The sequence below is a fragment of the Trichomycterus rosablanca genome, chromosome 25, assembly GCF_030014385.1.
Source record: "Trichomycterus rosablanca isolate fTriRos1 chromosome 25, fTriRos1.hap1, whole genome shotgun sequence".
Classification (NCBI taxonomy): domain Eukaryota; kingdom Metazoa; phylum Chordata; class Actinopteri; order Siluriformes; family Trichomycteridae; genus Trichomycterus; species Trichomycterus rosablanca.
In genome coordinates, this window is record NC_086012.1 from 13,889,660 (window position 1) to 13,904,192 (window position 14,533).

General features: G+C 40.2%; 1 protein-coding gene across 5 annotated transcripts; it reads left to right on the forward strand.

Moving 5' to 3' along the window:
• The first annotated feature begins 1,459 nt into the window (after positions 1-1,459).
• On the forward strand, positions 1,460-10,348 carry sirt6 (sirtuin 6). Of its 5 annotated transcripts, none has more exons than XM_062987942.1 (8): positions 1,460-1,595; positions 2,400-2,527; positions 5,554-5,736; positions 6,389-6,448; positions 7,044-7,139; positions 7,235-7,315; positions 8,326-8,449; positions 8,961-10,348. In XM_062987942.1, the coding sequence occupies exons 1-8, from the start codon at positions 1,530-1,532 to the stop codon at positions 9,351-9,353; spliced, it is 1,131 nt and encodes a 376-aa protein (XP_062844012.1). In that variant the 5' UTR covers positions 1,460-1,529; the 3' UTR covers positions 9,354-10,348. The 5 variants fall into 5 exon arrangements, with proteins under 5 accessions (XP_062844012.1, XP_062844014.1, XP_062844013.1 ...); XM_062987944.1 differs by having other exon boundaries at positions 8,945-9,282; XM_062987947.1 differs by lacking the exon at positions 1,460-1,595 and adding an exon at positions 5,306-5,423 and having other exon boundaries at positions 2,471-2,527.
• Positions 10,349-14,533: the final 4,185 nt, after the last annotated feature.

Genomic DNA, 14,533 nt, shown 5'->3' on the forward strand with positions numbered 1-14,533 from the left:
CCTACCTCAGGGAAGGTCAGGGCAAAATCCAAAACTTCAGCGTCCTCAGCGTCGTCCTCGTCCGTTACAACTCAACTCGGAGAAGTGCGCATGCGCAGTGACAGAACGTAGAGCTGCTGGTGCTTTTCTCTTCTTAGCTTCGTTCAGACAACTCAGATATTTTAGTTGGCTCAACATAATGCATTGAAAAAGCTTACAATTTTGAATTTGTCTAAAATAATGTCTTTTTAGGTTGCCCAAACTCAAAAATTTGAACAAATGTAACAAACTTATTTTTTTTGTTGAACTGACTTATTATATTCTAGATTCTCTGATTATAGTCTAGATTGAAAATAGAAATATTACAATATAAAAAGTCTTAATTTAAAAATGATACATCAGAAAGGCCTTTATTTAGAAATGCCGCATCAAAATTGCTTGATATTAACTGAGTGACATCTGCAGATGGTGTACTATCATTATGAAGTGGAATGGTTTTGTGGAAACTAGAAAATTCCTTTTTATAACAATCTTGATTCAAAAATAATGGAAATTTGACAATATAAAGGCCTTAATTTAAAAATGACACATCAGAATTGCTTGATATTAACTGAGTGACATCTACAGATGGTGTACTATCATAATGAAGTGTATTTGTTGTGTGGAAACTAACAGCTAACACTAGTGACTAAGCTAACAAGTACCAGTGATGTTGATTTAAGATATTAACTCACAGAATGTAAGTTTTAAAACATTTCTTCTCCAGTAATAATTTTGTTTAAGTTATTTTTTGTAAGACAGAAGAGTACAGTGAAATGTGGAAATGTTAATTTGTTATTGTACTATTGTATATGATTGTATGAAAAACCTCTTACTGAAAATAAATTTAAGTTATTTAATAATTTTGTGTTTTTTGTTTCTTTTACAAAAAGCCAGAAACGTGCAATGAGAGGGATAAATGGTGTTTTGTTATTATATAATTGGTTCTGAACAAAAACATCAGACTTCGTTCATTATAATAATAAAAGTACTTTTTATTTGCCTAAGAAGTTTGTAACTTTGTTAACATAAACATGATTAACTAATTAACAGTAGAAAGTAAAAATTACAAAATAATTTAGTTGTTAAAGTATATCAATAATATTTATTTAAATCATGACAGTGCTCATTCCTACATACAAGTAAATTAACTGCTGTTAGTAAGTAAAAACTATCGGTATTGATTTCGGATCGATACCAAATTTTGCACACCACTGTTATCTTATTAGAAACCCAAAATATGGTCACCCTAATAATAATAATAACAATAGTAATGATAATTATGATGATAATAGTTAATAAAGTAAAATGATCTATGAGCGTCGCTAAGTGACGTTTTACGTTGCTGTGCACAGTAGTACGCAAACTCTGTATGACGTAGAACAGAGAACCAACACAACAACCCGGACTGGTGCATGAGAAAGCTCGTTGTGATTTACATTAACGCTCATTTTTCTTTACATTTACATGTATTAATCACAGTGGGAACTTGGAGTTTAAAACGCTTTAACATGTCCGTGAACTATGCTTCTGGATTATCTCCTTACGCGGATAAAGGCGTCTGTGGACTTCCCGAGGTAATGTTTCCCTTGTTGTTAGCTAGCTTTCATCGGACGCGTACCAAATGACGTGGCTTTGTTGATGTAGTGCACTGAGTAGGGGGTAGAAATGTGCAATACACACCGCAGATAGTGCACATGTGTAGGGAATAAGTAGGAATTTGGATTGCAGCCTCATAGTATCTCACTCTTTTAGCAGATAACCGGTTTTGTCTAATTACTACTAGTTTTCTATCGGTAATTGTCAACATTTTTGACAGTATATGAGTACAGAATATTAATTTTCCCTGTAATGTAATATTTACTTATTAGTATTTAATACATGTAAATAAAACGACGTTATTTTGCCTCTGTATTTCTCTTTTCATAGTGGTAGTTTGCAGAAATAGCTAGCTTTAGAACTATGCACAGCCTCACAGCAAGAAGGTCTTGGGTTCGATCCCCAGGTGGGACGGTCCGGGTCCTTTCTGTGTGGAGTTTGCATGTTCTTCCCATGTCTCCAAGAGGCATTCTTGTAAGATGCTCATACTAGATCTCTCGATCTAAAAGAACAGTGGCTCTATGCCAAGGTTCATCCTGATTTCTGAAGTCCTCAGCCCTTGTCACAAATAGTAAGTCCAGTAACACTGCCACTTGCAGAACTGCTATGTGAATCTCAGCAGTGATAGGCGGAATAGTTTGTTTTAATGTTAATCTAGGTGATAAACAGAAATAAAATCATAGGCTACTTTGCTGTATAATTGGCACCTTTTAGAACAGTAATGTAATTGCAAAAGTTTTTAATTGTCTAATTATCTCCTTAATGCTACTCGTCTCTTTCAGGTCTTCGACAAGCCAGAAGAGTTGCGAGATAAAGTGGAGACACTGGCCCAGCTGATCAGAGATTCACAGTACATGGTGGTGCACTCAGGTGCAGGAATCAGCACTTCTGTAGGCATTCCAGACTTCAGGTAACAGCTAAGCTACAATGTTCCCTTCTTTTTTTGAATCAAACCAAGGTGATGCAGAAAGGTCCTAATGTGGGTGCAAATATGACCAATTTCTTTTTACTAATAAGCAAGGGGCAAGCCGTAGCCTAGTGGTTAAGGTACTGGACTAGTAATCAGAAGGATGCTGGTTCAAGCCCCACCACTGCCAGGTTGCTGCTGTTGGGCCCTTGAGCAAGGCCCTTAACCATCAATTGTTCAGACTGTATTCTGTGACTGTAATGTAAGTCGCTTTGGATAAAAGTGTCTGCTAAATGCCAAAAATGTAAACAATTATCATTCAATGGTTAACGGTTAATCTCATCAGCAAAAACCATAAAGGAACTCTTTACCAAGACAAAAGCAACAACACTCCTAAAATTCCTGTCATTAACAAAACCGAAGCAACACATATAAATAAACATACAAAGACAACAGACATAACTTCTCTAAGTCATATAAAAAATAAGTAAATAAAAGACAGATCACAACCTGTCCTGCCATGAACATGGCCCAAAGGGCAGACATGGCGTTAAAAACTAAACACTAACTAACTATGATGTTAGGGAGGTGAGATTGAGACGGTTTGGGCATGTGGGCCTTATTTCTGTTGGTTGGTTAAACTTCTAATAATCAACACATTCTTGATTGTGGAAGCTTTAATTATTGTAGCAGTGATGATGATAATGTAATTAAATAGAGAACAAACAGCAAAACATTCCAAAATTTATGATGCAGGTTTTTATGGTCTGTTTTCCACCCTTCTATACATGTAGAAGTAGAACAGATGCTGAGCTTAACTGTGTGTATTAAAGAACTAAATATGTTTAGCCCCAAGTACCTCGCTAAGAACTTTGGCAGATAATGTAATGCCATTGATAACTCAGTAGATGGAACTAGAGAGCTTGGCATCACCAACCCATGAATATAGTAATTAGAATGGGTGTCCCAATACTTTTGCCCATATGGTGTACAGTATATCTAAATTGAAGGAAATGCATGTGTGTTTGAGGGGGACAGATGTGTACAGATGTACATTAAATCATCTATTTGTATTTTTCCTTGACTGCTCCTGTATGTAGGGGTCACCACGGTGCATCATTCTGGTCCTTATACCTGAGTGGGCACAGTTTTTATTTTTTAAATGTGAGAGGTCCTTCCTGATCCAGGCTTAAATCACAGTTCTAGCTTTAGCGTCAGAGTCTTGTTTTAGTGCTCAATCCAGGCCTCGATGCCCTCTGAATGTGTGAAAGTAGATGAAAATCGGCTTGTATAAGCCTTGTTTGTGTGGAGCAACCAGGAACAGAGGCGTGTGTCTAAAACTAGTAATGGGAAGAGTGGCTGTTTATACAGCCTTCAGTGCTCTATTGTGCAAAGCTGTCAAGCACAGGAGCGATCTTGAAGTGACGTGGGACTGACAGATAAAACACACACACACACACACACACGTACACACACCTGCCAGATCTACACACACGATCCTGCTGCAGCCTGGAAAACAAATGGAAAACAAACACAGCAGATACATAGAGCTCAATAGCAAACTGTAAATAAACATGCACCCAGCTAGATAAAAGGATTCTAAAAAAGCTCCCAAACACACACTGAGAAAAACGTATGTGGACTCTTTTATAACTAGCTGTTCCAGCTATTCCAGCTGCCTCCATACACTAAATCATGCATACAGAAAAACACACGTGGAAAAACACTGGATATAGAATGGGTCATTTGTAGGGCTCTACTAAATTCACTTCGATATCTTGATATTTCGACTAACCGATTGCTAACTGAATTGAAAAATGTTAAATCGCTAAACACATTTACATTTTCAGCATTTAGCAGACACTTTTATTCAAAGCGACTTACAGTACAGTGACAGTATATTGTCTAAGCAATTGAGGGTTAAGGGCTCAGCAGATCCAGGGTTCGAATCTCCAGTGGTATTGTCTGCCGGTCAGTAGTCTAAATACAGACATAATTGGCTGTGCCTACGTGGGGTTGGCGTCCTGTTCGGGGTGTGTTACTGCATTGCAATTCCAGAGAAAATGAACCCACCGTGACCTTGATTACAATAAGGAGGTGGATGGCCGAAGCCCTGTAATGGATTGGTGCCCTGTCCAGGGTATTCCTGCCTTGCGCCCAGCCTTTCACAGTGGAACTGGACCCGCTGCATCACTGTCCAGGATAAAACGATTAATGAAAACACACCTTAAATTTTGAATTTCACAGCAAATTGCATATGCATTAATGACGAAAAGGCCTAATAATTATATAACTCTGGTTTTTCTTTTCGTATATTTCTATCTTTGTTCCTTCCTGCACCAATCTTTCACTCAGCTCAGTCGTTTGACCTAATAACCCTCCTTTATTCACTCTGAGCTGCTCAGATCAAAAAGCCCTCCTGCACTGGTGGCATTTCAGACACAAGAATGATCAAGAGGGGCGCTTGAAAAGAAGAAGCATCTATAAAAAACATCTCTGTTCCTCTCAGTTCTCGCTGCCAAACCTGTCATTGGGGACAAGACTTCTCTTGCTGCCTCCCAACTGGAAATGCATGACCTGGATTTGTACATTTACTAGTTCTGTAGTTGAACCCTTTTAAAAGAAAAAAACAAAACTGTGTCAAACATATCGCCATAAAAAAGACACAAGGAGGTCAGTAAGTTTAAACAGTATTAAAAAACAACAACACTGCTACACCGTATACACATATACCAGAGCAACACAGTCTTTCAAGTCATTACCATGTTACTGTTATTGCAGTGCTTAGAATGGACCTTCACCCAAACATCGTCTGGGGCATTATCATAGGAAATTAAGTGTACAGAGCCAAGGATGAGCTACAGTCTGTAATTGTATACCCACAAAGTGCATCTATGTGGTAGGAGTAGCTTATAAAATAATAAATAAATAAACATGCATGTATGGTGCATGCTCATATAAGGACCTGTGAGGCACACTGACCTATGCATGCGGTGTGTGTGTGTGTGTGTGTGTTTGTGTTCCTGCAGGGGTCCTAAAGGAGTGTGGACGATGGAGGAGAAGGGGGAGTCTCCGCAGTTTGACACCACTTTCGAGGAGGCGAAGCCTAGTCTGACCCACATGGCGCTGCTTCAGTTGCAGAGAGCCGGCTACCTCAAATACCTCATCAGCCAGAACGTAGACGGCCTTCATGTGCGCTCCGGCTTCCCCAGGTAAACATCAACGGCCTTTACAGAAATGAGCTAATCAATCATTTTTGTTTCCTATGAATTACTATGCTGTCTTTTTTCACAAATATTGAAACCCCTGGAAAACATAAAGTTGTAAAGAAGAGGCTTTGATCTGGCAACTCTTGGTTAGGGCGCTCTGTTTGCTCAGCAGGATCCAGGGTTTAAATTCTCAACAGTATTGGCAGCCGGTTGGGCGTCTATATACAGACATGATTGGCGTCCTGTCCCGGGTGTGTTACTGCATTGTGATTCCAAGAAAACTAAAACCACTGCGATCTTGATTATAATAAAGCTGTGGATGGCTGAAGCCCTGTGATGGATTAGTCCCCTGTCCAGGGTATTCCTGCCTTGCTCCCAGCAAATGGTTGATGATCACTGTAACACAGCATGGTCAGTACTTCAGCGTGCTAGAACGAATCCCAGATTCCATTTATAGGCTGACCAGAGATCAGTACCTGAAAGCTCATTCAGCCATATAGGTTTGGGTGTGGAACAAATGTCATGCTGGTTAGTATTATGTGAATATAAAGTATTATTTAGTATTTATATATTAATACAGTTTGGAGTGCTGTATCTGCTTCAGATTGGCACATGCACAGTCAAATCCTGTGTTTTCTCACCCTTCTCTTTTTAGGGATCGTTTATCTGAGCTTCATGGAAACATGTTTGTAGAAGAATGTGAGAAATGTGGCAAGTATGTGTCTTTATATTATCTATATTTCATATGTTTTTCTTTGTCTTTCACCTTCAGTGTCCTTCACTTTAAGAGTCTCTTTCTGCAGACGCTTTTTTCGTGATGTGTAATGTCTCTTTGCATGTCTGTCCTTGTACTGATGTCTCTAACTCTCCCCTGCTAAGTCCGTATGAATTCATGTACGTCTTTGCTAGCTTTTCCTCGGAAGCTGACAGTTGCAGGCCTTGTGCTCGAGGCCGCCAGATAGATTGCCGGGTGTGGGGGTCTGTTAAATTTTGCGTACTATGCATACTATTAAATTAAGCCGTACTATGGATTAGTACCTTGTGGAAGTGTATCCCTGCCTCATGCTGGACCCACTATGACCCTGACCATGATAAAGCACTGGTGAAAATGAAATATTATGTTTGGTTCTTTTATGTAGAATTTTATTGCATTAAATGGCTAAAAAAAATCTTTGGACAGCTGACCATTTCTCTGTAAAGGTTTTCCACCATGTCTTTGGGAATTTGTGCTTATTCAGTCAAGTATTCTTGAGTCCAGGCAAAGTTATGCTGGAACAGAAAGGAGCATTCTTACATTTGTTGTTGTACAGGCAGTACGTGCGTGAGAAAGTCATCGGGGTCATGGGTCTCAAACCCACCGGCCGTTATTGTGAAGAGACCCGTTCCAGAGGACTCCGGGCCTGCAGGTTAGTACGTTCTTACCTGCAGTATGTCTGTGTTCATGTGGGTCTGTGTGTCGGGTGATAACATGCGTCTGATTGGTGTGTTTGCTGCTTTACAGGGGGAAGCTGATCAGCACGATCCTGGACTGGGAGGACTCGCTGCCGGACCGTGACCTGAACCGGGCCAACGAGGCCAGCAGGTAGATTTGTGAGAGTGGGTGTGTGTGTGTTTAATTTTGCATACTGAACTTGGAGTCTTTCTACCGAGTCGTTTGTCATTTTGGGATCTTAGGGATTGCTTGCTATGTAACCACACCCTGATGAGGGGTCCGTCTACTCACAAATTCTGGCTGCTCCTCTGAAAACATAAGGAACTTGATATATAAGTGATATTCATGCCTATAAATGCTTTGAACTGAGAGCTACAAGTATGTGGACTGTTTTCCCGAATGTGTGTGTAATGTTTACAACAGAACGGCGCTGTTTCAGCTACTGAGACAGAGGGCTGCGTTTCAAACCGCACACTATTTACTACACATATGAATCCAAATATTAACCACACTATTGATGTCAAGGTAATTTAGCTAAACATTTACAGTAGTACATTTACAGTAGTACATTTACAGCGTGGTATTTGGAACACAGCAGCTCATCAGATTTTTGTCCAGCCTAATACAATTTAAGGGAAAATGCTGTTTAATTTACCCCTCATACACTATATGGACAAAAGTATTGGGACACCCCCTTCTGATTTTTGAATTAACGTATTTCAGGTGTAATAGATCAAATATGTACGGGAAGTTATGCTTCTAACAGGGCATTTGTGGCCCTGTGCACAAAGAAAGCTCTATAAAGACATGTAGTCTGCACAGAGCCCTGATCTCAGTTCCACTGAACAGCTTTGGAATGAAGTGGAACATCAGCTGAGACTTTCTTGACTTAACATCACCGCCCAGCTATACATATACTATTTTGACTGAATGTGCACACATTTCCACAGACGTACTTCAAAGCCTCGTGAGTCTTTGACTTGTGACTTCAAAGTCTTTGTGACCTGGTAGAGTCTGATTTGTAGGAAAGTGCGTATGTCGTTCTCAAGAGCTTTATTCTAAGCCAGACAGGTCCGTGAAGCGGTATAATCCAGTGATGCCAATGCATTTTTGATCAGTGCAATATGTGTGTGTGTGTGTGTGTGTGCGTGTGCGTGCAGACGAGCCGACCTGGCTCTTACTTTGGGTACGTCTCTGCAAATTAAGCCCAGCGGGGATCTGCCTCTTCTGACCAAACGTACCGGAGGCAAAGTGGTTATAGTCAACCTGCAGTCGACAAAACATGTGAGTTAACACACACACACTTTTATGAAAATGTATGATTAGAATACACCATAGAATTACCAACTCGACTGGTTTGAAGAAGTTTATCAACACGATTACAGCAGTATCACAGCAAAAGGACAAAGCGTTCTCTTTTTATTATGTATTTATACTGTTCTATTCATCTAGGCTTTAGAAGTGCTTCTTCTTCTAGCTGCCAGAATTGGTTATTAGCAGGTTCAGCTCTTTTGCAGTTGGGAGTGTGAGCACATTCCATTCCACATCCACAACATCTGCTTACTCACACTCAGAACAATGCCAGTGATTATCCACTAAGTTACACTAAATATATTCAATAATATGACTATGGGGATTTAGTACATAAGCATTAATTTTCCACCACAACACGCACACACAATGCTGCCATGTAACAGTTGGAAAGATGTCAGTCCACAGCAGGATATAAAACTGATTCATATAATTTTGTTTCTTGTACACTTGTGACGTTACCTGTAGCATTTCATTGTTTCAGGACAAACACGCCCACCTGCGAATCCATGGTTATGTGGACGAGGTCATGAAGCAGCTGATGAAACTCCTGGGCCTGGAGATCCCAGACTGGACCGGGCCGACGCTGTGCGAGCTCTCCGGGGGCGACGCCGACATCCTGCCCTTCGGCGCCTGGAAAAAGGAAGTAAAGATCGAGCTGAAGATCGAGGAGAAGAAAGAACCTGGGCTGAAGAGAAAAACAGCGAAGAAAGAGGATGACGTAAAGAATACGGACCGAGTCAAAACAGAGCAAAAAGAAGAAAATGAAACGACGGACGTTTGTAAGCAGGAGCCTTTAAATGACGTTGCCAATGGTGAAGATGCACAAAAATTATGTGGCGTTAAAAAACCTCGGATTGAGACGTCGTCTCTGTAGAGCCGCCAGGTTTCATGACTGGCAGAGAAAAGACCAGCAATACAAACTCAGGCAGACAAATCCTACAGTACTGTACTTTTCATAAGCAGCCAGTGTGTGGACTTTCGTCCTCAAGTGTGTGTTAATTGTGCAGACAGATTAGTTGTTTTTTATTTGGAGTACAGATCTGAGACACTGAAGCATCAGTCGCTTCTCACTGATCATACGATCAGCTGTGAGTCTAGGTGCCAAGCGTCCGTTTTCAGCTTGAGCTTACAGGCGAGTTGTGTCATTTTTATACTCATGAGAGCGTTCTATGATCCCTAATGCAATATGGATAGGGTGCTGTCAACCCCCCGAATTAAGCAAGTGGATATGAATTCTCATTGGCGTCAAACATTCAGACCTGTACCATTCTTACAGTGTATGCCAGAGCATTTCTCAACTCAATGTTTTTTGTCACCCATCTATAGACAAGGGGGGCAAATAATTTTGAAAAGCAACTTTCATTCACATTGACCAAACAACAAACATTTTTACTTCAAATTTTTATAACAAACAGTCCATACTGGTAGAGCCCTATACATTTTATTTTTCTCAAATTTTGCACAATTACCTTCGGACATTTGGATATTTTGTACTCTTTGTTTACACTAATTTACTTAGGTTAAACCATAAGCAACAGCTATTTCGTCTGATTGCTACGTTTCTTCATCCTGCCCAAAACCACATGTAAACAAGCCACAGATCTGAAGTCATAAGAACTGATTTGAGTTACCACGGTAAGCATTAATAATAAGATACATCAGAAGCTTGTCGAGTCAAGCATGATGGGCTTAGATTTTGTTTTATTTCAGCCCTTCACTTATTTCAGTTGTCCCGCTAAGCCAGACTGTATAGGACAAATAAACACTATATAGTATTTTCCATTTATGATCCCATCACTTTATATTCTACTGTTTTGTACTAACCCGTGCTTGGTAATAAAGAAGGTGAGTGAGTGGTGCTGGAGTGAGGTCAATGTGTCTCATTAAAATCTACAAAACCACAACAATTGAATTTAATCTGGACACCTGACCGTGAGCTTGTTGGACATTCTATTCCAAAAGCATGTCCATCAAAATTATTTAGCTCAGCCTCTATTCCAAAGGGTCTTTCCAAAAGGTTCGCAGACGTTGGAACTGGGCATTGGAGCGATGGAAGGAGGTCGAATAGATGAATCCTGTTTTCTACAAGACAATTTGGACCAGAGGAAGAGATGCTCGCTTGTTTGATGGGCAGAACCTTGCAATGTTCTGATGAACAATTAAAGCTTTCTGACCTTCAAGGTGCTCGTACATGTAGAGTACATAATATACCCAAAAGTCTGATTGACTAGTTGTTTAGACACAGCCATTGCTGATTGATTTTAAAAATCAATTATTTAAAACAAGTGCGACGCTTTTTATGCTGTGCCAGGAGTTTGGGATGGACCATTTAGTAGTTCAGTATGACTGTGTGCAAAGCTAGGTCTATTCAGACTTTAATCTGACCAGTTTGCTCTTGTGGAACTGCAGTGGCCTGCACAAAGCCCTGACCCCAACCCCAATCAACATCTTTGGAACGAAATTGGAATGCTGATGCAAGCCACGACACAAATCCTGTATTATGGAAACCAGTTTCCATCTGACAAGATCATGTTCAGGTGTCCACACTTTTGGCCATACATTTTAATAAATGGCAAAATGTGACAAAAGTAGGCAGTGCTGCATTACTCATTGTGGTCACACATCAGGCTGGGCAGGGCAAGGGTGGCACAAGTAGCAGCGTAGCAGATGTCGGGGTCGGGCATGTGCAGCTAGCAGAGCGTGATTGCTTTGCAGAGGGCGTGATCACTCCCATGTGATGTACATCACAAGTACAACTTTGGTCAGGCAGAGCACTTTCACAACGATGAAGATGAAAGTTCCACTTTTCCAGATCTCTTTCAAAGGCCTGACTCTGTGACCAAAAATATGTGGACAGCTGACCGTGGGCATTAATATGAACATGGCCCGTTTGCAGCTACAACAGCTGCTACTTTACCACCTCTACTCAGAATTTCAGACTGTCTATGTTGGATTTGTGGCCACTAGTCAAAATAACACTTCAGTCAATAATATGGGATTGGTCAGTGATACCGGATATGAAAGGCCTGGCACACAGTTGACATTCCAGTTCATCCCTAAGGTGTTTAAGGAGATGTTCCAGAGCTCTGTGCAGGTCACTCGTGTTCCTCTGTGCTACACTCATCAAACTATATTGAGGCATCTAATTCACTTAGTAGATGTTAATTCAAGTTCCTCAACCTAAACCTAAACCATAATTAAATAATGAATAACTTGCATTGAATATGAAGCTGATCAAGACTGTAGATGAAGATTTTTACACTGTCCTACACATAATGTCCTTATTTAAAGTCACATTCTAGTATCAGCATCTCTTTTAGGTCCCCCCCTTCCAAGACGATAACTTAAGATTATTTGGCATTCTGCGAAGTGCTTCTGTAACAGAACAGACGAAAATTTGCATGCCTTGTTCTGTCTTTAGGGAGAACAATTCATCATCATCATTAAATAATGATTAAAGCCAGTGAACACAAAGCCAATCACATTCTGCCTTGTTCAGCTCCTGCCCCTCCGCTCACAGCACTTCTCCTCAGTTACTAATAATGTCAGTGTGTACATTATCAGCATCACAAAATCTATTAAAACTTTGATACAAAAAACACAAACCTTTAGATTCAGCTTTTTTATGCTAGAAGTTGTTTTGAAATGTAAAATGTTAGATTTGCTCCTTAGCATTGGCTTTTCATGCCCTTCTTACTCTGTAAGACAATAAAAATGTGTCTTCTGAGACAGTCTAAGCAATTGAGGGTTAAGGGCCTTGCTCAAGGCAGTTGTTGCCTAGCGGTTAAGGTACTTGACTAGTAATCAGAAGGTTCAAGCCCCACCACTACCAGGTTGCTGCTGTTGTGCCCCTGAGCAAGGCCCTTAACCATCAGTTGCTCAGACTGTATAATCTCCCAGTACTGTAAGTCGCTTTGGATAAAGGCGTCTGTTAAATGCCAAAAATGTAAATGTAAATATTACGGTTGTGTTTATTACCACTGTATTCATTACAGTTACTCTAGCAGACCAGTGACTGGAGGTGAGAATTAAACCCAGGCCTCCAGGTCCCATGTTGCTGTGTAACACCCACTCCTCCAGCTGCTCCACTGCCATGTCCAATAGTATATGCTCAACTGTTTCTGGTTGGTTACAATGTCTACGCATTCTAGTTGGGTGCCCGCTCTCCCTACATTGGTCGACGTCTGCTCCCTTAATACTCTGTGGTATTAGACAAGACCAACTACAGGTAACTCAACATTTCCACAAGTTCACCATTATCAATCTTACATTCGTCTAGGTTAAACTATCACTTTACATAATTATATTAATAAATAAACTTTATATTAATTATTTACTTTAAGACAATATCACAATCATATAAGAACACCATACAATCCCCAACTTACAATCAACCACACTCACACGGACACGTTTTTAAAACAGAACATTCCCAAAACGGTGCAGACCAAGGACTCCAAGTACCATCAACCCTCAGTGCTCGGGTCCTTTGACTCTCAGCACACCTGCCTGCATGCCTGATGAACACCTGTAAGTACAAATACTCAAATCACACTTCATTTTTATAGAAGTTCACACAGCTAACAAGGTGGTATATGCAATCATCACACTATTCGGACACCCTAAATAATGTTGGATAATCACAGTTTTATTGTTTAACAAGCTACTGATTCTGGTGTTTGTGCACTGCAGCAGTCAAGCAATAGTGTAGCGGTTAAAAAACAAAGATTCATTCATTATCTGTGTCTGTTTTCCTGACTTGTACATGTTTATACATGTTATTAATGATGGAGAGATGATGATAAATGCTGCTCATGATGCTTCGCTCTGATTGACTCTCTATTGAAAGAAAGTTTTCTAGTTACTGTCCAACCTTTGCCTTACGTCGCTTTAATTGCACTTCAGACTATAATGATTTTTTGACAGCCCACCACTCTTGATTGATTGGGTTCATTTAAAGACACCCAAAATCCAGTTTGATGACTGTCATTATTTTTAAATTGAAAACCAAATTGGTTCAACAAAAATAGCACTAGCGCTTAGAAAAGGCTACTAAAGTGAGTACACTTTTACCTTTGGTGATGGAAATCCATTCTCTCATTTATCTTCAGTAACCTCTTTGAGCTCTTTAGGTTTGTGGGGGTCTGGAGTATGCTGGAAACACTGTGCATGAGGCCACAGAAGAAGAGCTGCAGTCCATTCAATGTTTGCAGCTAAAAATGGCTAAAAATATTGTCATTAAATGATCAATCTTAAGTGCTATGTCAGAGATGCATCATTATCCATGAGAAAAGTGTTGTAGATTAAACTTCAGTGTTAGAGAGAAGTTTTTAGTCGTTGGATGTGTCCTTTGCTTACTTTTTTGTGCTGAACGCAGCGGTTGTGTGGGCAAAACTTACAGGGATCCAACATGGATAAGATGCTAAGATGCTTTTTCTGTTCTTTCCACTGACCTATTTGAGCTGCTGCAATACCGATCATCTCAGCTGGGTAGAAAAGTTTATACCAGCGGTAGCTCGGCTCTTGTACCGTGGAGGATGGAGATGTGTGAGCATTTTGAGCTTTATGTGAAGCAGCGGGGGAAATTCTTTGATCCTGAGCATGAAATTCGTTTGCTGGAGAAGAGCTGACCTACACAGAAGGGGTTTGACTCTGGACCCACGTGGTCCGTTTGATGTGGGTCTACATAAGCAAAATGGAAATCTGTTTTGGTCGACAAAGAAGAGGTAGATACAGCGACATTTCTTACAAGTGCACTTGTTCTGCATGTCTTTTACTTTAAAGGTGCAGTTTCAGTATAAAAAAAAGGCTCGTCATTGTTGGTTCCTAATTTTCCAGCTTTGTAAATAAAACATAGCTTTGATAAATTAATATGAAAGTCTTGAAGGGAACCAGATGTGACTCCAGCTTTTTATTATAGGAGGAGCCATAAGAGATCACATTCCTCTTTAGGAGCCAGCACCTCATTCACCTATATGTTAGCTTTGCTAAGGGGCAGTTGTAGCCTAGTGGTTAAGGTCAGTGGTCCAACAGTGGCTTGAACCAACTTTTGGA